General features: G+C 54.3%; 7 protein-coding genes across 7 annotated transcripts; 5 read left to right on the top strand and 2 right to left on the bottom strand.

The window, feature by feature from the left end:
* Positions 1 to 1852: 1852 nt before the first annotated feature.
* Positions 1853 to 3097, top strand: B0T26DRAFT_674673 (glycoside hydrolase family 5 protein; the record flags this gene model as incomplete). Its single annotated transcript, XM_060439734.1, has 1 exon — positions 1853 to 3097. The coding sequence occupies one exon, from the start codon at positions 1853 to 1855 to the stop codon at positions 3095 to 3097; it is 1245 nt and encodes a 414-aa protein (XP_060298980.1).
* Positions 3098 to 3872: 775 nt separating this feature from the next.
* B0T26DRAFT_750371 (uncharacterized protein) lies at positions 3873 to 5319 on the bottom strand (the record flags this gene model as incomplete). Its single annotated transcript, XM_060445210.1, has 3 exons — positions 3873 to 4970; positions 5031 to 5174; positions 5260 to 5319. The coding sequence occupies 3 exons, from the start codon at positions 5317 to 5319 to the stop codon at positions 3873 to 3875; spliced, it is 1302 nt and encodes a 433-aa protein (XP_060298979.1).
* Positions 5320 to 8191: 2872 nt separating this feature from the next.
* On the top strand, positions 8192 to 9910 carry B0T26DRAFT_740101 (uncharacterized protein; the record flags this gene model as incomplete). Its single annotated transcript, XM_060443808.1, has 5 exons — positions 8192 to 8563; positions 8661 to 8756; positions 8815 to 9462; positions 9518 to 9644; positions 9708 to 9910. 5 exons carry the CDS (start codon positions 8192 to 8194, stop codon positions 9908 to 9910), a joined length of 1446 nt encoding a protein of 481 aa, XP_060298978.1.
* Positions 9911 to 13106: 3196 nt separating this feature from the next.
* On the top strand, positions 13107 to 16144 carry B0T26DRAFT_642860 (kinase-like domain-containing protein; the record flags this gene model as incomplete). The annotated part of the gene is made up of 5 exons (XM_060437481.1): positions 13107 to 13931; positions 14000 to 14199; positions 14267 to 14426; positions 14509 to 15247; positions 15303 to 16144. The coding sequence occupies 5 exons, from the start codon at positions 13107 to 13109 to the stop codon at positions 16142 to 16144; spliced, it is 2766 nt and encodes a 921-aa protein (XP_060298977.1).
* A 1904-nt stretch (positions 16145 to 18048) lies between these two features.
* On the bottom strand, positions 18049 to 19339 carry B0T26DRAFT_674669 (uncharacterized protein; the record flags this gene model as incomplete). The annotated part of the gene is made up of 4 exons (XM_060439733.1): positions 18049 to 18321; positions 18393 to 18971; positions 19081 to 19196; positions 19282 to 19339. 4 exons carry the CDS (start codon positions 19337 to 19339, stop codon positions 18049 to 18051), a joined length of 1026 nt encoding a protein of 341 aa, XP_060298976.1.
* Positions 19340 to 19651: 312 nt separating this feature from the next.
* B0T26DRAFT_705162 (uncharacterized protein) lies at positions 19652 to 21011 on the top strand. Its single transcript, XM_060441740.1, has 3 exons — positions 19652 to 20734; positions 20818 to 20887; positions 20989 to 21011. Exon 1 carries the CDS (start codon positions 20043 to 20045, stop codon positions 20592 to 20594), a length of 552 nt encoding a protein of 183 aa, XP_060298975.1. The 5' UTR covers positions 19652 to 20042; the 3' UTR covers positions 20595 to 20734; positions 20818 to 20887; positions 20989 to 21011.
* Positions 20455 to 22290, top strand: B0T26DRAFT_246463 (uncharacterized protein). The gene is made up of 5 exons (XM_060433974.1): positions 20455 to 20734; positions 20818 to 20887; positions 20989 to 21091; positions 21191 to 21839; positions 21894 to 22290. The coding sequence occupies exons 1-5, from the start codon at positions 20684 to 20686 to the stop codon at positions 22104 to 22106; spliced, it is 1086 nt and encodes a 361-aa protein (XP_060298974.1). The 5' UTR covers positions 20455 to 20683; the 3' UTR covers positions 22107 to 22290.
* The last annotated feature ends 99 nt before the right edge of the window (positions 22291 to 22389 follow it).

The raw sequence follows: 22389 nt of genomic DNA, 5'->3' as shown, positions 1-22389 counted from the left end.
ACAGGGAAGGTTCCATCGCGCCTGGCCCCGCGGTGGCTGCTCCATCCGTGGATGCCGCATGCGGCGCGGGTTGGCTAACAACATCTACTGGATGTTTGCTTGCATGGGAGAGAGAGACAACGACCTCCCGTCTTCTCTCCTCCCCTCTGCTCCTTCGGCCAGCAACAAACTCTGGACAAGGAGCAACTTCTAGGTTTTTTTCGTGGCATCTATCCATTGCCTGCCGCTACGTTACGCTGCTAGCGGGAAAAAAATGCAGAACTAGTTTCCCATTTGCTAGATCCCTTCACGGCTGGTCGATGCATGCACGGGCGGGCGGGCATATTGCTACCATTGCTATGTATGTGTATATGGAAGGCAACCCGAGATAGGCAGGGAAGGCAAGGTGAACAGGACTAGTTATAGGAGTTCGGGCGGGAAGAGACAGTGGACGACGGCCGTTTCTTTTTTTTGCCTTTTTCTTCCTGCGCAGTTTCGTCACGATAGTACGTACCCCTTTTTCCCGGCGCAAAGCAACCTCGGGATGGAAGGAAACAAACCAGAAAAAAACCTGGTCTGTTCTTTTCTTTCGTTTCTCTCTCTTCTTTCCCTTCCGTCCGTCCTTCTTAAGTGAGAGGCCTGATGTTGGTTTGCGCGAGAGTACCGCGAGGGAATGGATCGATTCGGTTGGCAAAGAAGAATAAGGAGAAGAAGAGACGCACCGGTACGTTCTGTCCTGTTATTAAAATTTAGAACGTGTTTTTTTCCCCGTGATTTGCCTCCCCCGAGTCTCCAAACCTCCTCATGCGCCCCCTCCTCCCCAATCACAAGGCGTGGCCATGGGTCCCGCCCAAATACTCCCCCCCTTTGGCCTCGGGGTAGTATACCTAGTATAGGTTATTTAACTTCTTCGACGTCAGTGCGGGTTTGCTATAGGAGGGAGGGGGATAGTGTACAACACTAGCAAATTGCTTGGTAGCCATGCCGTCGGCGGCTGGCCTCGGATGGTATTTTTATTATCATTTTTCCTTTCTTTCTCGTTGCTGTACCCTCGCCGTCCAATCAATGTCTTATTGAGACACTGGCCTTCGCTGGCTGCGGTTGTCTCCTATTTTGGAGAAGGCCTTTCTCTCACACGTGCGGCCCTGGGACTAATCTCTAGATACGGAGAATAACTCGACTGAAGCGTAACGTCACGCCTAGAACGTCCAAGCGTTCTGCCGAATGGGGGACGGGAAGTTCGCATGCCATGCCTTTCTTCGCTCCCAAGCCCTCGGGGCCTTTACCTTTAGACTACCTACCTACTCTATGACGAGGCTACGGTAGTCACCTCGCCGACCCCAGCACATTCCCCAGATCACCCCCTACCCTCTGTCTCTCCCTCCTACCCTCCTCGCCCTATCACGCTCCCTCTGGCGCTGGCCATGGGGATGGTTTTGGTTTGTGGAAGTGCGTGTGGGTGTGGGTGTGGGTGTGGCATCTTGTCGAGACCCCCCAGTAGGAACCCGCCGACTTATATATCTCGTCTCCTGCCCACCCATGCACAAGTCCAGACCTGCCTGCCCTCCTCTGCTGCCGCTAGCCACCCAGCTTCCGTCTTATCTCTCCTCGGGCCTGTTTGTGAGGCGTCACTCATATTTAGGGGAGATTGTTGCCATTGCTCTCTTCCATCCTCTCTCCCTTCTTATCTCTCGTTGTTTATGTCACCCGCCCCCTCCAGGCTCGACTCGCTCGCTCAGGGACCCCGGAACCTGCTGACACTCGTTCTCTTTCCTCTTTGACGTCTCCTTTTGATTTTTCTCTATCTTGCCAGCAGCCCCAAGCTGTCACCCCAGCACTTCTTCCCACCCGGCAGTCCGGGTTTCCATCAACAATGGGCTACCTCTCGCGGCTGCTGCTCGTGCTAGGCCTCGCCATCCCCATGGTGCTGGGCCAGGCCCTGCCGCTCAAGTCGTCGAGCCGGTGGATCCTCGACGCCAACAACCAGCGGGTCAAGCTGCGGTGCGTCAACTGGGCCGGGCACATGGAGACGCACATCCCCGAGGGCCTGCACCGGCAGTCGGTCGAGTACATCGCGGGGTGGATCCGGCGGAACAACTTCAACTGCGTGCGCCTGACGTACAGCACCGACCACGCGCTCGACCCGGCGCGCCGCGTGTCCGACGCCTTCGTCGCCGCCGGCCAGGCCGCCGGCGTGTCGGCGGCCGCCATGTCGGGCCTGTACGCGGCCGTCGTGCAGCACAACCCGTTCGTGGCCAACGCCACCACGCGCGACGTCTTCGGCGCCGTCGTCGACACTCTGTGGGCCAACGGCGTCATGACGGTCCTCGACAACCACGTGTCGCGCGCCTCGTGGTGCTGCAACCTGACGGACGGCAACGGCTGGTGGGACTCGGGGTTTGGCTACAACAGCTGGAACAGCCGCTTCTTCAACACGCAGAGCTGGCTGGCCGGGCTGCAGGCCATGGCGGCATGGTCGCAGGGGCACCGCGGCGTGGTCGCCATGTCGCTGCGCAACGAGATCCGCGAGTTCCTGCTGCAGGGCATCAACAGGCGGGCCGACTGGTACAACTACGTCAAGCAGGCGGGCGACCTCGTGCACGCCACGCACCCGGATGTGCTGGTGCTGGTGGGCGGCACGCAGAGCACGACGGACCTGACGCACGTGCGCAGCAAGATGCTCGACACGTCAGGCTGGGCCGGCAAGCACGTGTGGGAGATGCACGCGTACAGCTTCACCGTGACGTTCCCGGACCCCTTCACCAGCTGCGACGCCGTGCAGGCCGAGTACGGGCTGTTCGCGGGCTTCGTGCTGGAGCAGGGCAAGCCGTACACGGGCCCGCTGGTGCTCAGCGAGTTCGGCGTCGGCATGACGGGCGGCAGCGAGCGCGGGCTCGTGCCCAAGGACAGCCGCTACCTGGCGTGTATCACTGCATACATGCAGAACAACGACGCGGACTGGGCTGTGTGGGCCGTCCAGGGCAGCTACTACGTCCGCGACGGCAACGTCGACGCCGACGAAGGCTGGGGCCTGCTCGACCACGAGTGGCGCGACTGGCGCAACCAGGCTTTCCCGGGCATGCTCGGCAGCATGTGGACCGTCAACCAGGGGCCATAGAGGCTGGGGGCCTGTCAACCAGTCTCTCCTTTTCATGGTCAAACTCTGATCTGAGATTTCTTGTTTATGTTTTACTTTGTTGGAGGGAGGGCGGGAAATACCCGGCGAAGGGATGATGGGAGGAAAGGAGGGGAGGCATCTGGCTACCGCCAGGCTCTTTCTTGTGTTCATATTGGTGCAGGCGAGCGCATTAGACGGCAGAGCCATCTTTTCAATTGTCCCTTTTTCGTGTTCTTATTTCCTTTCTCTGTTACTGTATATAAGGCGCTTTTATCTATTTAGGGGTTCAGGGGCTCTGCATAGGTACCTTTTCTCTAATTGTCATGAAAGATGAAAGACTGGTATGAAAAATGACAATAATTAATTGATATCTTTATCCCACGCAATCCCTCTACTCTCATGTGGAATATGTACAATACAAGAGAGGAAGAAAATATTTTGGGCTGCCAAATAGAAACAAAGCGGTATCCGTAAGCCCGCGCGGCGTCGAGTCCGACGATTGGGGTTTTCATCGTTGGAATTAAACGAGACGAAAATGAGGGCGACAAATCCCTCCAAAAAGGGAAAAAAGAAAAAGGACGTTGTTCTGGTATCTTGCTTAGAAAACGGGAGCAACAGACGTAACCTCGTCTGCAAGCAAAAATGTAAGAAAAAAAAGAGAGTAAGGAAAAAAGCCGCTTGAGGAGCAAACCCATGCCGCTCTCCAGCCCCATTATCAACTACCGCCCCCCCGGCCTTTGGTCGCTTCGGCTCTCTCCTCGGCAGAGAGAGCCGCCTAGAGGTGAAAATACGCATTGTCAAACTCGCCTGACCCCATGTTGTCGTCGGTCCCGTTGAAATAGAGGTCGTTGAAGTTGCTGTTGTCGCCGCCGTCCCCGTCGAGGTCGTAGTTCATCTCCATGTCCATGCCGGCCGAGCCAAGGTCGAAGAGACCGTCGATCTTGGCGTCGACGTTGGTCATCATGCTGTCTTCGCCAGCGCCAGCGCCCCGGCCGCCTGGATTGCTGTTCGCTTGCTGCTGCCCATGCGAGACATCTGTCGCAGAAGCCCCATTCCCGTTGCCATTGCCAGCGCCACCAAAGTCATTGACTTGCCCAAAGATTGACGCCCCCCCTACTCTAAGACCCATCATGGCCACATCTGGATTCTGCTGCTGCTGCTGCTGCTGCGGCGGTGGTGGCGGCTGCGGGGGCTGGCGGCCCTGATTTAAGCCCCGTGTTTCGCTTGGAGGTGCTAGAGAGAAGTTCATGTTGGTAAAAATGCTCTCGGGTCCCGGTTGGGTCGTGGCGGCCACTGATGCTGCCGCCGCTGGCGCTTGCGCTTGTGCCTGTGCTTGTGATGCTGCTTGAGTCGCTGCCGCTGCGGCCCCATTCTCCCGCACTCCGGTCGACACTGAAAGATTTGGCCCAACAGCCTGCACTGATTTGGCATGGAAAGTTGGAGAGGGCTGGGGGGCCTGAGATTGTGGTACGGCGCCGGGCCTGGGAGGCTGAGCGGAGGGGGCCTTAGCCTCTTTCCGCGCACCGCCTAGCCTGCCAGCGGTGGCGGTTGTGTGCGCCGGGCGAGGCGAATTCTTGGGATTGCTCTTGGGGACTGTCTTTGGGCTGAGAGTAGCCGCAACGTCAGGACTCGCGCCCAGGTCAAACCCCATGTTCGGGAAAGGAGCGACGGGCTTGTTGTTCTGCTTTGTTAGCCGACCAGAGCCAGGGATGCCTGGAGCCGAAATCAGGGATATGGCCGGAGACTCTAAATCGACGACCATGGGAGCTGGAGGCGCAACCGGCTTCAGCTCGGGCGGGGGCGGGGGGGGAGGTAGCCTCCGACTTGCCCTCAGCTGGTTGAGATCGCGCAATAGCACAGACTTGGTTTTTAGCTGCGGAAGCGTTAACCAGGCTCTCAACAATCAGATTGGCGGACCGAGGGAAAGGCTTACTATTTCGCTCTCTAGCTCGTCGAGGGCTGTATTGAATGTCTCGATGGAGGCGGGAATCCTGGTGTTAATGGGCGCCGTAGCCGGACCAATGTTGCCCTTGCTGTCACTGCTGGCGGCTCTCAGGGCCTTGCCGGTTTGGATGAGCTGCGGTTTAGTTGGTCAGCAGATGGAGCAGACGGCAGTGTCTTCAGGCGCCTCCATTCACAAGGGGGACTGGACGGGTACTCACGACCTCATTAAACATCTGCTGGAGCACGTCGAGCGGCTCTGCAGCCTTGGAAGTGGCCATCGCGTTGGTAGGTAGCTAGGTATCGCTTATACCTCGACGTCAGCGACACGGCGCGCAGCGGGGGCTGTGATGTGATGGCGAGCCCTTGCAAAGCGCGGCCCCTCTTGATCGCCGAGGATGACGGGTGCGTTTGCTGGGGGAGAGTGAGGCTATCTCCAACAGGTGGAGCCCTGGATATTTGGCAGCGGAGCGCGACAAGGGTTATTGTCCGGATCGGCACCCAGCGGCTTCGGGTCCAGGCTGGGTTGGCGCAGATAAAAAGTCCAGATCCCTAAGAGTCGGCGGCGCGATCATGGAAACCCATGCATCCATCGATTGAAGCATGCTCCGTCACTCGCCGCCGCATTCCGTTATGGCCAATGCAACTTGAACCTAAGGTAGGTAGGTAATCCTTAGCTGACTGATTTGGGTAAGGCGCTACCGTGCTGCAGGTATGCGTTTAGGCCGTTTGGCGTGATTAAACCCTTGGCGCAAGTTTGGTCACGTTGGCAGCTCTCCAGCTGCCGGGGCGCGGGATGGGAGATGATGGTAGGTTTCAGAACTGCCCGGGGAGCTCCCCCGTCCTTTAATTGCGGCTCTTGTGGGGGTTCTCTGTTCTCGGAGCTCGCTAACGTGAGTTGCCGCTTGGGGTTTAGGGCAGCCCGGCTGACGGAGGAAGTTTAGGGCAACTCCCGTTAAGATCCATGCTTTAACTTTAACGGAAAAGGTACAGTCCAATCCCTGAATGGTGCAGGTTTTGGACGGCACTTGGAATGAAAATAAGGATCAAGTCAAATAATATTGACCAAGAAAGACCTCAATCCGTCTCCTATAAGGCGAAGCACCAGGCAATGAGGCCTTTCGTATCTTAACATACGGCAGAGAGAGACTCCCGTCCATGGTCCCGGACAAAACTCGACTGATCGTTATCGACCTACGAATACCTACCATGTATGTACTGGATCCGAGTAAGTAAAAGATCTGGAGGTTAGCGACCGTATTTGAATTGCTACCTTAACTACCTCGCCTCTTGTAAGCAAAAACCCCGTGATAGGCTCTCGCCTGGCTACTGGCTGTCTCTTGTCTCTGATAGGTCTAATCCGGCAACCTTATTACAGGCACTCCGTGCAGGACCGAGTACAGTACAAGAGGGATGATAACAGACAACAGCCAAGAATTTGTGGAGATGCTTGTCTGATTGCCTGCTAGCAGTGCCGCTTGCTTGCTGCATCTGTCATTGACCTACCCCAGTCAGGGGGTTTGGTTCTGCGTGCAAAGCTTTGCGCAGGCACTGTCCGTTCAAGCACAAGCAGAACTGTGCGTCAGCTCTGAACACCTCGCTCGTTTCTTTGTGAATTAATCCGAAAAACCCTGCCTTGACTTGATAACGCCACCGACGGTTGCAGTAGCCGTTCTCGCTCATGCCAGGCTCGGCCTCTGTTGAACAGGGCACTCACTCGCTGCCAAGACCCTCGATCGCATCACGGCTTACCCTTTTTATCCGTACCTCCTCACTAAGGTACCTACCTAGGTAGGTATCCATCATGGTTCATTCTTGATTAGAAGATGAGTTAAATATCATGTCGTAGGGACCTAAAATACGAAGCCTCTTATAGCCAAGCATATCTTCGTGAGAGAGCCGAAGACGCTCAAAAGTCTTGACCCGGTTCACTTCGAATCGCGTACTGTGCGACTGTGCGATTCCAGTCTGGGTTTGGCCTGCCACGAGTCCAACCCGGAGAGTTGCTATAAAGGCTCGGTTGATAAGTAAGGCAATCTAGGTAAGGTAGCGATTAGCAGAAAGCAGTTACCTTGGGTGCGTGCCTATAAGTAGCAGCAGTGACCATATGCAATCGTGAAAACGGAGCTTCCAGGAGATTCGCGAACTCGGCATCCAAGGCAACCCTGAGCTGCCTTGCAGCAATCCCAATCCCCTCCAGTCCAAGCCGACCAGGATGTGAGGGGCAGAGCTTGCTCTCTGCACGGCAGGTATTTCCTGTACCACGGCCAACCCTGGGGCTCGCAAATTTGCGCTAAGGCCCGTTCCTCCAAATCGTCCAATCCCAGGGCAATGGCTCGATCAAAAATCCTTCCCCTCCTCGTCACGGCGACAGCTTTTCCCCTCCGAATTTTTTTCCCACTTCTCTGCACTATCGAGGACACTCGACAAGTTCATATCGGATCGGCTGCTGCTGTTGTTTGAATTTCTGGGGCTCCCTCCTTTTTTGACGGCCGTTTCTTTTCCCTCTCACGTTGGTTTTTCACAGCTTCTTCCCTTATCCTTGTCTGTCCTTTTCATCAGCCATCTTCTCTCTGCGTCGTCGTCGTCGTCGTCGTCGCGCCTCTCTGGTTGTTACCGTTGAGCCGTTTCCTCGCACGTCGGTGTTTCCCAACTTCCAATTGGCATCGTCTCCTATCGTCAAGCCACGGCGACGCTTCCTCTTCGCCGAGCTCGTCTGTGCTATTAGCCAACCGCCTCTTCCTCTCCGTCTTCTGCAAGTTGAACAGCTTCAGCTCCTTGCCGTTGCGAGCCCGTCAAATTTGCTCTTCGCCAAGCGAAGAAGCGCGGCGATTCGAGTCGAAACGTCCTCTTAATCTCCTATCTACTGCCGCCACACCGCGTCACGGTCAGCAAGCGATCGCAACGGGAATAGAGACAATCTCCTCCAGACTTTCGTGTCTATCTTTTGCTTCGCTTTCCCGGCCCTCACAGTTGCACCATCGGCTGTCGGGTTTTTCGTCGCGTCTTGCTGGAATATAGGTTTCGCAGAGATCCTTTCTCTGTAGTGGGGCTTCCCTTGCCAAGACGGACCTACGCCCTTCATCTCCCAATCGCTGTCGCGATCTTCCACATTTCGACAGCTCCTCCCTGTTACCTGCGACCTTGTTCGATATGGCTGACAACGGCCCCCCTCCTACAACCGGCCAACTGCCGCCACCACCTCAGCCAAATGCAGGCGCACCTGGCTACGAGAATGGCCAAAACACGTCGAATCCTTCGCATCTGCCCCCGCCGCCTCTGCACATCCCGCAGAACACAAACCCGATCCCTACGGCCATCACCTCGCCCATGGGTGGAGGTGGCGACAAGAGCGGCATCATCTCGCCCGGCGGTGGTGCGTTTGCTCGCCGCGCAGCCCCAGAGCCCAACAAGCGCGCTCTTTACGTTGGCGGATTAGACCCTCGGGTCACTGAGGATGTTTTGCGTCAAATCTTCGAGACCACTGGACACGTCCAGAACGTCAAGATTATCCCCGATAAGAACGTAGGTAGACCTGTCTCGTGGATCTCACTCAAGCTTCTGCTCGCCCCGAATTTTTATCGGGCATCTCGAGAGTCATCTGCTGACTTGAATTCGCAAGGCTAAGGGATATAACTATGGCTTTGTTGAGTACGATGATCCCGGCGCTGCCGAGCGCGCAATGCAAACCCTCAACGGCCGGCGTGTCCACCAGTCGGTTTGTCTTCCCTGGATCCTCGAACGAGACTGGATTACCGTATTGACGAGTTGGACAGGAGATTCGTGTGAACTGGGCCTATCAGTCTAACAGCAACAACAAGGAGGACACCTCGAACCATTTCCACATCTTTGTTGGTGATCTTTCTAATGAGGTTAATGACGAAGTGCTTCTCCAGGCCTTCTCAGCCTTCGGGTCTGTTTCTGAGGCCCGCGTTATGTGGGACATGAAGACTGGCCGCTCCCGCGGCTACGGCTTCGTTGCGTTCCGTGAGCGGCCGGATGCCGAGAAGGCCCTGAGCTCGATGGATGGCGAATGGCTGGGATCTCGCGCCATTCGATGCAATTGGGCCAACCAGAAGGGCCAGCCGTCCATCGCCCAGCAGCAAGCCATGCAGCAGATGGGAATGACGCCGACGACGCCCTACGGCCACCACCACTTCCCCACTCACGGTGTCCACAGCTTCGATATGATTGTAGGCCAGACCCCGGCTTGGCAGACGACTTGCTATGTTGGTAACTTGACGCCTTACACGACCCAGAATGATCTCGTGCCTCTTTTCTCGAACTTTGGCTTTGTTGTTGAATCTCGCTTCCAGGCCGATCGCGGTTTTGCTTTTATCAAGATGGATACCCATGAAAATGCCGCCATGGCTATTTGCCAGTTGAATGGCTATAATGTTAATGGTCGACCCTTGAAGTGCAGCGTATGGGCCCCCTATCCCCGCCGCCCTCGGAATTGCATCAGCTAACGTCTCACAGTGGGGGAAGGACAAGACCCCAACTACTCAGCAATTCGATCCCAATCAACCCCAACAATACAGTCCCGGGAGTGCGCAGACACCTGGATATCCTGGTACGCCCTCCACTTACTTCAACCAGTTTGGCGGTACGTGGCCCTAGCAAGAGGTGAAATCTTGCTCGGTATTCAAGAGACTAATGTCAATTGCAGGTTCGTACGGTCCTGGCCAACAGCCCAACTATGCTGGCGGTCAGGCGCAGTCGCCCGCCGGATACAACACGCAGCCGATGGGATACACCGGCCCCCCGAGTGCTGGTGGATATGGCCGCGGCCAGCAAGCTCAAAACGCGCAGTGGTCCCAGCCTCCCCCGGCCCAGAACTTTAACAACGGCTTTTCTGGCTACCAAGGTTAGTTGTGGCCTGATTGGCGACCACTGAGCGAAGACACACTGGACATTTCTGCGCGCTTCTGGTCTGTTATGTGGCGATGGAAAAAGCCGTCTTCTTACCCTGTTCTCCTTGTTTCTTTCTTTCCGGCTCACCAAGATGCCGTAGCCTGGCAGGTGCGATGCATTCACGTTGTGACGTCTTCTTCATTATCTGATTAAGTTTGGGACAATCGTTCGAGTTGGGATTTGGGACTCTGTTGGGGAGAATTTGGAACCTTTCTCTACTTCTTTCTACTCGGCCATGTCACTTTTCCGTTTCCAGTGTTGTCTTTTTTTCTTCCTTTTCTTCTTTCGTTTCTTTGTCTGCTAGTGATTCCCACGGGCATGATCTATTATCCGGTTGGGTTCTGTAGCTGCGCATCTTCCTCTCTCTGCTCAAAATTTCGGAATGATTTTTTCTTACCGCGCTGGATACCTCTTAACGCATCGTGGTATTCTTTCGTTGGCCACCTTTTTTCCTCGACGACTTCACGAATTTCCGCTATATCAGCCACCTCTTGGTCCTTTTTAGCAAGCAAAGGAGCCAAGGTAGATTTCGGGATTTCCGGGTATTGGGGATGAGGTACGAGCCATTCTCTGACTCAGTAGGCGTCTTTGACCAGAGGCGCACGGGCTTTTAAATCTCCGCGAGGAGCGCAGGGTTGTTTGGATGAGGGGTATGGGTATGGTATGGACGAAAAGGATGTGATATCTCTTTCAAATGGACATGGCGCGATATGTATCGAGACTGTAAAAAGGAGTATTTTGGAGAATACTCTAGATCAAACAAACAAAATCGCGAAACCTCGTCAAGTGCCTCAGCTTTTCTTGTTCCAAGATTGTGTCTTCTCTCCTCATGTACGAATACCTGTTGAATGGCGTTTGATGTGATGGCAGGAAGGACTGCGTATAAGGCGCGAGGCAATTGGACAAAAACACGCCATCCGAAAGATGTCACGCAGTGCTGGGCTGAGTGATGGGCGGCTAGCAAGCAACCCAGGGCAGATGGATTCCCGAGACCGGGGCAGAATTTGTGGACCAGTTGACGCCAAGCGTGTGTAGATGTTGATGCCCAATCTCGGCCGTCTCAATCGCATCGCATGTTAGCCACCCGCGCAGCCGTCCCATCTCCGTGGTTCCCAACTAATAAGTCCATGAGACCAACTACGGAGTAACTGATTTCCAAGATGACGGGATCGTTTCCACAAGCATACAGAGTTTGGGGCAGGAAGATTTGTTTGCTCTGCAGAGGAGTATACCGTACTTAGTGCATGACGCTTGCTAGGTGACGCTAATAACCAAAATCGACTAATAAGTGCTGCGTGTTAGGTAGGTCGGTATACATACGTACATCCTACCATTACGCGCTTCTGGGGGGCGCAAGAAGTCTACGGAGGCAGTATGGATATCATTTTAAACCATATAGGTAGAAGCAGACGATGGAAAACAGAACACATATATATAGTGGCGATCAAGGTCGCATCCCCGTCCATTTGCAGGAAGCAAACTATTCGTACAGTAAGGTGAGGACCCAACCCAGGAACATGCCTACCTACATATGTCTATTGTCTATCCATACTAGGTGCCTTATGAGTTAACATGTTAACATTGGGGCTCATGGGACGTGAGCGAACATTGTTCTCAACTGCGACTCTTCCCGCGTGGGCAAGTCGAGAAGAGACAGATAGAAACCTGTATTCCCAGATGATCAGCCCGCGCATCTAATCTAAATATCAGTTTCAGCTGTCGATATGTCCGTCAGAGTTGTTATTAACGGCCGCAACTTTTATACCTCCATACTATGTAGTAGACTCCCAGGATCAGAACCAACAGCGTCGCAAGCATTCCGTTGCGCTTTGGTATGTGCCATCGTACTAATTGTCTGGGGTGTTGTAGATACCCCTGCTTCGCAACTTACTAGAGGCTCGACCTGGCCTGAGCAAAGCAAACAAGCACGACGGAAATATGCCCGGAAGGGACCTGGGTTCGTCTTGTCACAATCGCGCACCTTGACGAGGTGTCTTTTGTCTAGCGAAAGAGCCCAAATAGAAATAGAATAGCCCGTTAGAATCGTGAGCTCTCAACAAAATGGCCGCCCGTCTTTATAGACTTCCATGCCTCAGTGCTCCGTACCCCGTGCCCCGTGCCCCGTGCTCCGTTCTTCTCAAGATATCTCGGGGTCATACCGTCGGTGAGGTAATAGTATAAATGAGTTCGGGTGGGATGTAAGATATTAACAGTCGGGTTCTACAGAAACTGTGTTTATCATCCCAGCTATTAGAATAAGTACAGACATACATACACAGCAGTACTAGCATGGAATCCAGCCCAGCCCGGAAGCCCAATTACAAGATTCGACCCCTCGGCCGACATCCGCGTCCCTAAAACCGGGCTACCAACCTTTGAAGGTTCCATGTTGGCAACCCATTAGGAGTATGTGGGCTAGCCATCAGGCGTATACACATACCTTTTAACCAAGACTCTCTTGCAGACTGAAAGGCGGAAAATCGATCCCAGAACCCAACTCAGCTTGATCTTGTCCGTTCGGGAAGGCTTTCTACCATCCCCCCAGATTGGCTACCTCACCTGCCAGGGCGCACCTAGGCACATACTCTGTACAGCACATACAAAGCATACAATTCCGCCATGGGCCCTTGATAATCTGGAAAGGTCCCGTTGGTTCTGGTCGCCAACCCTTTGTGGCTGTTCTAGGTCTTTTCGCGGGACGATAGCAATTGGAAGAGTGAGCTCGGTGCGGGCTTTGAGCTATTTCCCGGCCCCTGCAGACGCCCTAGCTCGCTTCCTCCGCACTCCAGCGTTAGGTTTGTTCAGGCTCCGAGCGCAGCCCATGCTGCGCTGCCCCTGCCTCCACTGCGTAGTCCCCTCCACTCCCTTCACTCCAGCTCTAGCCGCCTAACACGTCCAAAGCAGGCAGGAACTTGGGAAGCGCACAGAAGGGACCTTGGCTCGAACGTCGCTGACCCGACCCCGACCCACTTGTACGCACTGTACCGCACCCTCGCTCACTAGGTGAGCGGGTCCACCCCCTCCCTCTCCAGATCGAAAGCCCAAACTCCCGTCGCCAGACTCGCATCACTGCATTGCACAGCGACACGACGGCCGTCCACACCACAGCGCAATCTCGCAAAGTGGCTCTTCGTCTTGCAAGTAGCCAGCAGCCATGGAGCAATGGCAGGCGTACCCCGACCCTGCCGGCGCCGGCGGCTCAAGGCGGTACAATGGCAGCAACAATAACAGCACCAGCCAAATGTCGCCGCGAGACTTTAACAACAATGGCGGCCAGCCCCCTGCCCAGCAGCACCAGCAGCACCAGCAGCACCAGCAGCCGCCGCCCGCCGGCTTCAAGTACGACCAGTACCAGGGCGGTCTAAATCCCCAACAGCAGCAGAGCGCCGCCTCGCCCATCATGAACAGCTCCCAGCTGCGCGACGGCAACGGCGACGTCGCCATGCAGGACGCCCACGATGCCTACTCGGGCCTCAACCTGAACCCCAACGTCAAGTACCCAATGCGGCCGCATCACCAGCACCATCTCTCGGGCGGCCGACCCTCGGCCCTCCAGCAGGAGCCCTCGGCTGCCGCTCAGCGCTACTCCCCTATGGAAATCTTGTCTCCCACCTCGCCCTACGCTGCAAAGTCGGCTGGAGGAGGCCAGTTCATTCAATCGCCGGCCCAGCGCCAGTCGCCGAACCGCTCTTCCGACTACGTTCCCCAGAGTCCCTACTACACTTCTCGACAGGCTGCTCCCCAGCTGCCGCCCATCAACCCCTACGGGTCCCCCCATGACGGCTATCCCTCGGCCGCCGTGGCTGCCATGGACGGCTCATATGTCGATCCCAAGTCTCCCCGACGCGCCGCGCCCCAGTCGGCTCTCCCCGAAACTGTGCCCGAGTTCAAGAAGATCCGGGCCCTGACAGACCTGAGACCAAAAGTTAATATGCAGCCGCCGTTCAGACGCGCCAACCCCGAGGGCGGCTTCATCAGTGTAAGCTGTGCAGCCGCGATTATCGCTATCTCCCGTCTTGCCACCTGCTAACCCATAGTCGTGAACAGCCCCTCCAAGCCCTTACGGTGCACCTCCCCGCCACATATCGGATCTGTAACCCCAGCTTCAAGTATGAGTCGTCGCGGAATCCCCGTCGTGTCTTGACCAAGCCGAGCAAGGGGACAAAGAACGACGGCTACGACAACGAGGATAGTGACTATATTCTCTACGTCAATGACATATTAGGTTCCGAAGAAGCAGGGCACAAGTAGGCCTCTCCCATGCCCTCGACCCTAGACTGACCGAACTTGTCGTGGCTAACCTTTCTACATCAGGAACCGCTATCTGATCCTCGATGTTCTCGGGCAGGGCACTTTTGGCCAAGTCGTTAAGTGCCAAAACTTGAAGACGCAAGAAGTCGTGGCTGTGAAGGTGATCAAGAACCGCACTGCCTACTTCAACCAGAGTATGATGGAGGTCTCTGTTCTAGACTTGGTAAGCTCTCTCGCCTTGCCCTGACCCTTGCCCGCCCCCCCCCTCTCTCGTCGAGTACCGACTGTTTGCTAACCGCGCACAGCTCAATACCAAACTTGACAAGAATGACGACCACCATCTCCTGCGACTCAAAGACACCTTCATACACAGGCAACATCTTTGCCTGGTGTTTGAGTTGCTGAGCGTGAACTTGTATGAGCTCATCAAGCAGAACCAATTCCGTGGGTTGAGTACGACATTGGTCCGCGTCTTTGCCCAGCAGCTCCTTAACGGCCTTGCACTACTGAACAAGGCTCGGTTGATCCACTGCGACTTGAAGCCGGAGAACATTCTCCTAAAGAACCTCGAAAGCCCCATCATCAAGATCATCGACTTCGGGTCTGCATGTGACGAGCGTCAGACTGTCTACACATACATCCAGTCCAGATTCTACCGCTCGCCTGAAGTACTACTTGGGCTCCCGTACTCTTCGGCTATCGACATGTGGTCTCTGGGGTGCATTGTTGTGGAGCTGTTCCTCGGCCTCCCCCTTTTCCCTGGCTCCTCCGAGTACAACCAGGTCTCGCGAATCGTTGAGATGCTTGGAAATCCCCCAAACTGGATGATCGAGATGGGAAAGCAGGCGGGCGAGTTCTTTGAAAAGAGACAGGATGAGTACGGTAGACGGACCTACCAACTGAAGTCCATGGAGGTGTATTCGCGCGAACACGGCACTAAAGAGCAGCCGAGCAAGAAGTACTTCCAGGCGAATACCTTGCCCGAGATCATCAAGTCGTACCCGATGCCTCGCAAAAACATGAAACAGTCAGAGATTGACAGAGGTAAGCTGATCCAATTCTTCCCACAAGCGAGGCGCTAACCACCATACTTGTCTAGAAATGAACAACCGGGTTGCCTTCATTGATTTTGTCAGGGGCTTATTGACGATAAACCCGCTCGAGCGATGGTCACCTCAGCAAGCAAAATTGCACCCTTTTATCACGCAACAGAAGTATACAGGGCAATTTGTCCCGCCAATGAACTTGAAGTCCAGTTCTCTCAATAGGTCACCAGCCCCTGGCACGCAACAGCAGCAGCAAGCCGAGGCCCTGAGCAAGCAAAGAGCCCAGGCTGCCCAAGCCCAAGCGACTTCGGCAACCCAGGGCGCCTACGCATCAATGGCTGGCGGGCAATATCAGCAACCAGTACACGCCCAAGGACCACCTTTGTATGCGAACAATAACATATACTCCCCCGGCGTCGGTGGCGGTGGTCACGCAGGCGCGCCCCCGCCTTATGCAGCGCAACAAGGTGGCTATAGCCCAATGGCCATGTCACAACCCCCTGTCCAAATGCCACAAGCCAACTACGCCGGTGTTCCGCAACCCAACATGTACTCCCAGCAACAGCAACAGCAGCAACAGCAAGCTAGGACAAGACAGCGCGCATCGACAATGGAACAGCAGCAGAGCGGAATCCCCGCCGCAATTCAGAGGGTTGCCAGCCATCTTGATCCGAATCATCCCATCCGACTGCAGCCAAGCCCGGCGTACTATCCACCCCCACCCGATGGCATGGCGGGCCTTGACCAAACCACTGGTAGGGGTGCCGCAAGGAGGGGAAGTCGGGCTCAGCAAACCACGCGGAGCAATCGCGACTTTATCCGAAACTTGGAGGAACGGACACTTGAGGAAGGGTTTATGGGGAACAGTGGGAGTGGCCAGAGCCCTTGGCACTGAAAGAATTTGATTTCATAACAGCTGTCGAGAGCGAGTTCCCCTATTCGAAGCCAGACGTTGACGCAGATGTTACGAGGCTGAGACGCAATCGACTCGGCCAACTAGCAATTTCCAATTATCCTTACCGCTGGCTCTTTGGATGGAGCTATCAGATAACGGATCTCTTAGAAAATCGCATCAAGAATCTGGATAAGAGACATCGCGGTCGTACAAGGCTCGAGTAAGAGGAGGAAGTCGTCAGCCCGACATGGAGGTCGAGTGGTAGGCGGGCGTCTACATTGTTCCGGTGGGCTCATTTGGTCTCTTTTTGGTATCGATTCTTGTCAGTCGGGAAGGCGCGGCACAGCAGGGCAGGTGTATCGAACGCGCATTCTGCAGAGCGAACTCGGGTGTCTTCCGTTGTAACAACAGAAGGACCTTGAGCACATATCTGCCCTGCTGGGCTGATGGAAACGGCAAAGACGGAAAGGGTTGGCTCATTAGCGGTTCGCCAAGAAGCATGGGGGGGTTATAAGCGGCGAGGTACGAGTGGAAGAAGGACGAGCGAATTTGACGACATACACGTTGGCTCCAGCATGACCGGTTTATAACTGTACTTTTTTTATCTCTCTTTCTTTCTCCCCCCCGCCACAGCCCCTCGTGAAGGCCAGTCTCATTGAAGTCAATGGTGCGTTGGGTAAATGTCATACCTTTTTTATTCGTCGTGTCTTTAGTATTTTTATTTTACTTTATCTGTAGCGGGCACGAGACCAGATATGAACACACACACACACACACACACAAACACACATACAGCACGCTTACACGCACATGTATAGGAAAGAGGAAGAGAGAGGCTACTTACTGACTTTAGGTAACTACGTGGGCCATGTCAAATTTGCGGGTGTGGCGAGGTGGCGCCAGCGGCCTTGGGTGGAGGAGTTGTATAGTTGAAGACATGACGAGTACGAGTTGCCTATCCTACCTTGCACGTGTGTGTGCGAATGCACTCGCAAAAGAAATTCCGTAGGTCGTCAGTTCAAAATGTTGATTGATGCATTGACTGCATTGACTGCATTGCACTGAACAGGCACCTTTCCATACCTACATATCTAACGCTGAGCCTGCCTTGGCCTCTCTCTCTCTCTATATATATATATCCTGCTCAAGAGATCGGGAGAGAGTGTGATAACTGAAGAGGCAAAACCAAGTCAGCCACTAAATGCAGAGCGTATTTGGGGGGAAAGAACCCGAGGAGGGTTCCCTTTGATTTAAAAGTACAAAAAACTTGATATTAGTGCTTTTCTTACATTTTTACCCCCAACCCCAAAGAAAAGCGATGATGGGGAATGGTGCTTCACCAAGGGCTGTTTGTGCTGTGCTGTGCTGTACCGGAGAGATCTCCTTTCTCGTTTTCTTCCTCCAAGCGGCAACTTGTTTGTTATCGCCTTGCCCATCGAAAATGCCATGTCATGGCGTGGGTTGTGCTACAGCGTCCCACGCTTTCCTTTTATTTCCGCATCAGAGAGAAAGAAACAAGGAATGCAAGAAAGAAAGGATGCTTCTTGTAAGTTCGCGACCGTCCGATTGCCCTTCTGCTTTCCGTGTCGTCCTTTCCTTTGTGCATTAGCTCGATCCCCGAAACCACTCGTAGCCGCAAAAGATTACAAAGCTTGGTACATCACCTATACAGACTATACGGCCCAACTTTAGCACCTTCTCTCTTCGTATACCTCCCTTGATCCCGGGAGCTAGGATACGATTAGATGATGATAAGTCTAGCGGGAGGAGGTAGTGAGAAGAGTGGCGGTAGCAAAAAGGGGAAAGGCGGTGGATAAAGGAGATCAATGATGTCGTCTGATGGGATGGTCAAGGACCCAGTTTCTGTCTCACGGACCACATATCTTGCGAGTGGCCGCAGCTCGTTATCTTCCAGCGCCGCCGCCGCGATTGGAACCCCGGTCCCGGGGCCTTCTGTGGACCATGTTGTCGCTGTACAGACCGCCACCACCGTTGCCCGCTGCGGGAGCCCGCGGTGGCTGCCGTCCGTTGCTGCGGCCATTGGCAAAGAGGTCGTCCGAATCCATTGGGTCGTCAAATCCCATCGTGCCATCGACCACTGCGTCGTCGTCGTCGACTACCACCGCGCTCGGTGTGTTTCCCACCTTGGGGTATACGCTCAGGACTCGGCCATCAGCCTGTGATCACGGTTAGCCTAAGGGATCTCTTTAAACAGGCCCCCTATGAGGGCACAAAAGAGGTAGCTCACTGTCTGGCTGTGAAACGTGGCAATGACGTTGTCAGCACCCTCCTTGCTCTCGAACACAATCTCAGCAATCACGATGGGTTGATTCTTAACCACGCGGCAGCTGGTGATGATACCGCCGATGGGCGTCATGGCGCTCTCGATGTCTGCAGCCGTCGTGCCCGGAGCGAAATTCTGTGCCATCACAACATACGGACCCGCCAAACCCCGGATCGTCATACCCTTCTGGAACGTCGAACCGCCATGCCGTCCTGTGATCAGGTCCGCCGCCGGCGTCACTGGCAGTGATGATGACGGTATCGCCTGTGCTGGTGCCGGATACCTCGCCGATGCCGGCTGCAGCTTCGTTCGTATCAAAGCTTGCGCCACCTGTGCAGCCCGTCGCTTCTCACGGTTGCCAGCGATGCCAGCATTCGGGTTCGTGATGCGTGACGCAAGCGAGCTGGGCTTCGGGCCATTGCCGTTGTTGCGCTGGCTACGAGGCCCAGTCGGCGGCGCCTGCGACGAATGTAGGTCGTGAGTCCACTCGCTATCGATGTTTCCAGCGCTGGGGCGCGACACAGTTGACGATACGGCACGATGCTACATTACGGGGGCGCGCACATGTTAGCTGAAGTATTTGGCTGTATGGACTGAAATTGAGGTGAAGGCAGAGCGAGAATGCGTGAGTGATGCAATTGGGACAGCGCACCTTCTTGACGCCTGCGCGGCTGGCGAGAGAGCTAGGGCCGCTCAAAGGCGTGCTCGCGCGACGATCCTTGCCAAATATCCGAGCAGCGAGGGCTTCATTCTTCTTGCGGTCGCGACCTGGTAGCCAGAAGCGGGCATATGTCAGTAACAGATGAGAAGACCGGGTTCGTAGAGCGGTGGCTTTTGGCGCGACGGGGCTTACCCTCGTTGATGATTTTCTCCAACTCGGATGTAACTTTCTGCCCGTTTTCTTTACCCATGGCGGGCGATTTGGCGAGTGCGCGATTCGGAGGCAGCAGCAGCGGTCTAGATATCTAGGCTCAGTAACAAATTTTGTGCAGTCTCGGAAACGAAGGAGCAGCGCTAGACAAGAGAATGATGAATCTAGGGTGGCGGCGAATGAATTCACCGTTGCGGGATTCTCCAATAAAGTTGGCTGTCGAGCTTCAAGAGGGGCGTGTTCTGGGTCGTGGTTTGTAGCGTAGCGCACTAGACCGCATTTGGTTACCCAGTTGAAATGAGCAGGTACATCAAAGTGGGGCACAGTGAACACGAGCTCCAGTATGCATCAAGTTTCAAGTTCGTTCATAATAACAACCTAGGTACCTACTAGGCAAAAGTATGAGATGATAACATATCTAGCACAGGGCAGCTGCCATACATAAGTCAAAAAGATCAAAAGTATGGTCGTATGTGTCAATGCTAGATGGAGATAGAGCATGAATAGTGAAGGCCGCATGGAGTAATCCCAGCCTAGGGAGACATGGACAGGTCACTTTCTCTTTTGTTGAGCCGTAGGGATTTAGATGCTAAGTAGGTATACATCACGAAGCATCTCAGGTGATGGTTCTGTCGAGAGCCGAGTGAGTAATAAGAAACGGAAGGCAAGTGCCGTAGTCGTCCCTCTTTCCTTCCCAGTCTTCCGGGGCTCGTATACCGAATCTAGGCAAGAGCTACTGGTACATGGCTTTCCTGCTTCCCCTTCCAGTTTCTGGGCTTCTCTTGGGCTATACCGTACTGATTTACCTTCGAGTTCTTTCTGTGAACCTTGGGCTTGCCAAACCCACCAGCATCTTGTCATTTTTAGAGGTGCGTACTGCCTGTATCGCATCGAAACAGAATCTCACAGACTCTGTGACGTATAATATCATCTCCGGGTTCTGTTTCTCTTCTTCACTGTCGGAATTCTCTCTGGGCGTCTTCTTTTCCGCCCGTCCAGGAGGAGACACCACCTGCAGTCATGTTAGGCAGTTATTTAAGCATGCCCGCTACCATTGGCAACCGAGGTGTGTTTCGGGGAAAGAAAGAAGATGGCTTGGAGCAGCACTGTCACCCTACCGAACCGAGCAAGGACAGATGGAGATGGTTTCATTCGACCGGAAGACGTTCATGCCCTTCTCTGAACTCGGCTTCGGCATCGCCCAGATCGCACAATGGGAACACAATGTTCAGGACCCCGGGTTTCATTCGTTCCCTGCGCGGGAGACCTACTATTCGGCAGGCCATGACCCCTGAGTGGACTGACGAGCCATTGGTCCCTGGCCCCATCAACGAGGTAAAGCACGTCCCTCCCGTGTTGGATATGCCATCTGTTTGCGCCCTCGATGCGGATCGACAAAGCACCTTCCGACTCTGTTTTAAGGATCCCGTTCAGGGTATGTGTCCTAGATCACAGCTACAGTCTCTGCTTTTATGACACAATATGGCGTGCTCCCGTGTTAACTTGAAGCATAACCAGCAAAAGTCGATGAGGACCTATCCCTTCGGGGTCTGTACAGCTCTTCCAGTAAGAGCCCTCTACCTCAATCGTACAAAATCCCAGTACCCCCTGTATATCAGAGCTCCCACTGTCGTGATCCAGCCTGGCACATAAAGAACAACACGGCCGAAGCGGCTGACTCTAGGTTAGGCGTGTCTCGGAAGGAAAAGCTGTCACATATGTCCATTTCTTCTCTCGCTTCTTTCCCGTCGGCAAATATGTCGATGAATATTCCAGCCAGGATACCATCAAGGTCAGTCAGCATGCATGTCTTTCTCATACGGTACTCGTTTGTGAGTTTAAGTAGGTGTCTCCGGTTGGAACACCCAACTTACTAGTAAGGTGATAGTAGGGAACCTCGCCCAGTTTGCACCAGCCCCGAGTCTTCACAGCAGTCCTCGCCGGATAGATCTCCAGCTTGTGTCAACCCCGTCAAGTCCGAGAAAAAGAGTTCCTCGAGCGCGCAAGAGAAGGCCCCGGACAACGGGGCAACCGATAGACCAACAGACTTGTGCTGGACCCCCCACGTTGACTCTCCATGTTGTGCAGACCACCAATCTCTCATTGGGAACAAGTCTAGCGCGGTTCACGTCCAAGATGGTGTGTCTGGAATTGCCCACGGTTTGCTTGCGCAGCTTCAAGGAAGAGTGTGTTGTGAGCAGGCCGTCTCGACTGTTCTTAGATATTTTGAACTGGTGCTGCAAACAAATCGAAAACTGGACGAAATTGACCGCACCACGATACACCTACGCGACGAGCAATACGGAAAGACCAAATCTAACATACAGATGTTGACTGAGCTGTGCAGAGAGGCTTCTTCTGCATACTTAGCCGACGAGAACTGGATCGCATATGACACAGATAACAATCAAGAGATTAGATATTCCGACGACACCGCGGCCTTCGGTAATATGTTGAGTGCTTCAACATGCAATACCAACCCGGATTCTCAGGGCTTGGAGCCTCTGAGCAGGCAATTGGCCCATGACGGGGGCTTTTTTGTAAGAATTATAGCAGCATGGCATAGGACGAAAGACATGTTAACATTGCCAAAGACAGACACTCCAAACACCACACCTCGATGTAGCTGCGACGACGAACCGAAGGATGCGACTTGCTCGGCCCACACGACCGAGCTTCTTGGTGGAAATAATTCATCGGACGAGGCGGACTCCATGGAGGCACGCGTTTCGTTAAGCCTGGCTATGAGATCCCTAAGAGATGAGCTGCTGGAGGCGGGTGAGACTGTTGATGCAGATATGTCGTGAGTATATGATGAGGTTGCCCTGGGAATTCATCTCAGCTTGAGGTGAATCATGACGGGTAGTAATTATCACAGCGTTAAGAGCTAGAGAAGAGATAAGCCACGATTATTCTAAGGGAAACAGACTCGGCCGGGGCTTGGAGATATTAGCAAGGGCTTTGTTGCACAGCGGTAACAAGTCTGAATCCAGCAGGCCATATCAGCCGGCAAAGCGCTGGCTGATAAGACTCAGGCCAAAGAACGCCAGAGATATCAAGTAGTAGTATCAATACAGTATTTGGCTTTGA

The sequence above is a fragment of the Lasiosphaeria miniovina genome, assembly GCF_030549165.1.
Source record: "Lasiosphaeria miniovina strain SMH2392-1A chromosome Unknown B0T26scaffold_3, whole genome shotgun sequence".
NCBI classification, from domain to species: domain Eukaryota; kingdom Fungi; phylum Ascomycota; class Sordariomycetes; order Sordariales; family Lasiosphaeriaceae; genus Lasiosphaeria; species Lasiosphaeria miniovina.
Note: the sequence above shows the minus strand (reverse complement) of the source record. Positions and strands in the feature narration are given on the sequence as shown.

What these genes read in the sequence shown, in the direction of transcription:
- B0T26DRAFT_705162 (XM_060441740.1), top strand. Translation starts at nt 20,043, where the DNA reads ATGGCTTTCCTGCTTCCCCTTCCAGTTTCTGGGCTTCTCTTGGGCTAT.
- B0T26DRAFT_246463 (XM_060433974.1), top strand. Translation starts at nt 20,684, where the DNA reads ATGCGGATCGACAAAGCACCTTCCGACTCTGTTTTAAGGATCCCGTTC. An exon ending in TTTTAAGGATCCCGTTCAGG is followed by an intron (nt 20,735 to 20,817) that starts GTATGTGTCCTA and finishes AAGCATAACCAG; the next exon opens with CAAAAGTCGATGAGGACCTA. An exon ending in CCCATGACGGGGGCTTTTTT is followed by an intron (nt 21,840 to 21,893) that starts GTAAGAATTATA and finishes ACATTGCCAAAG; the next exon opens with ACAGACACTCCAAACACCAC.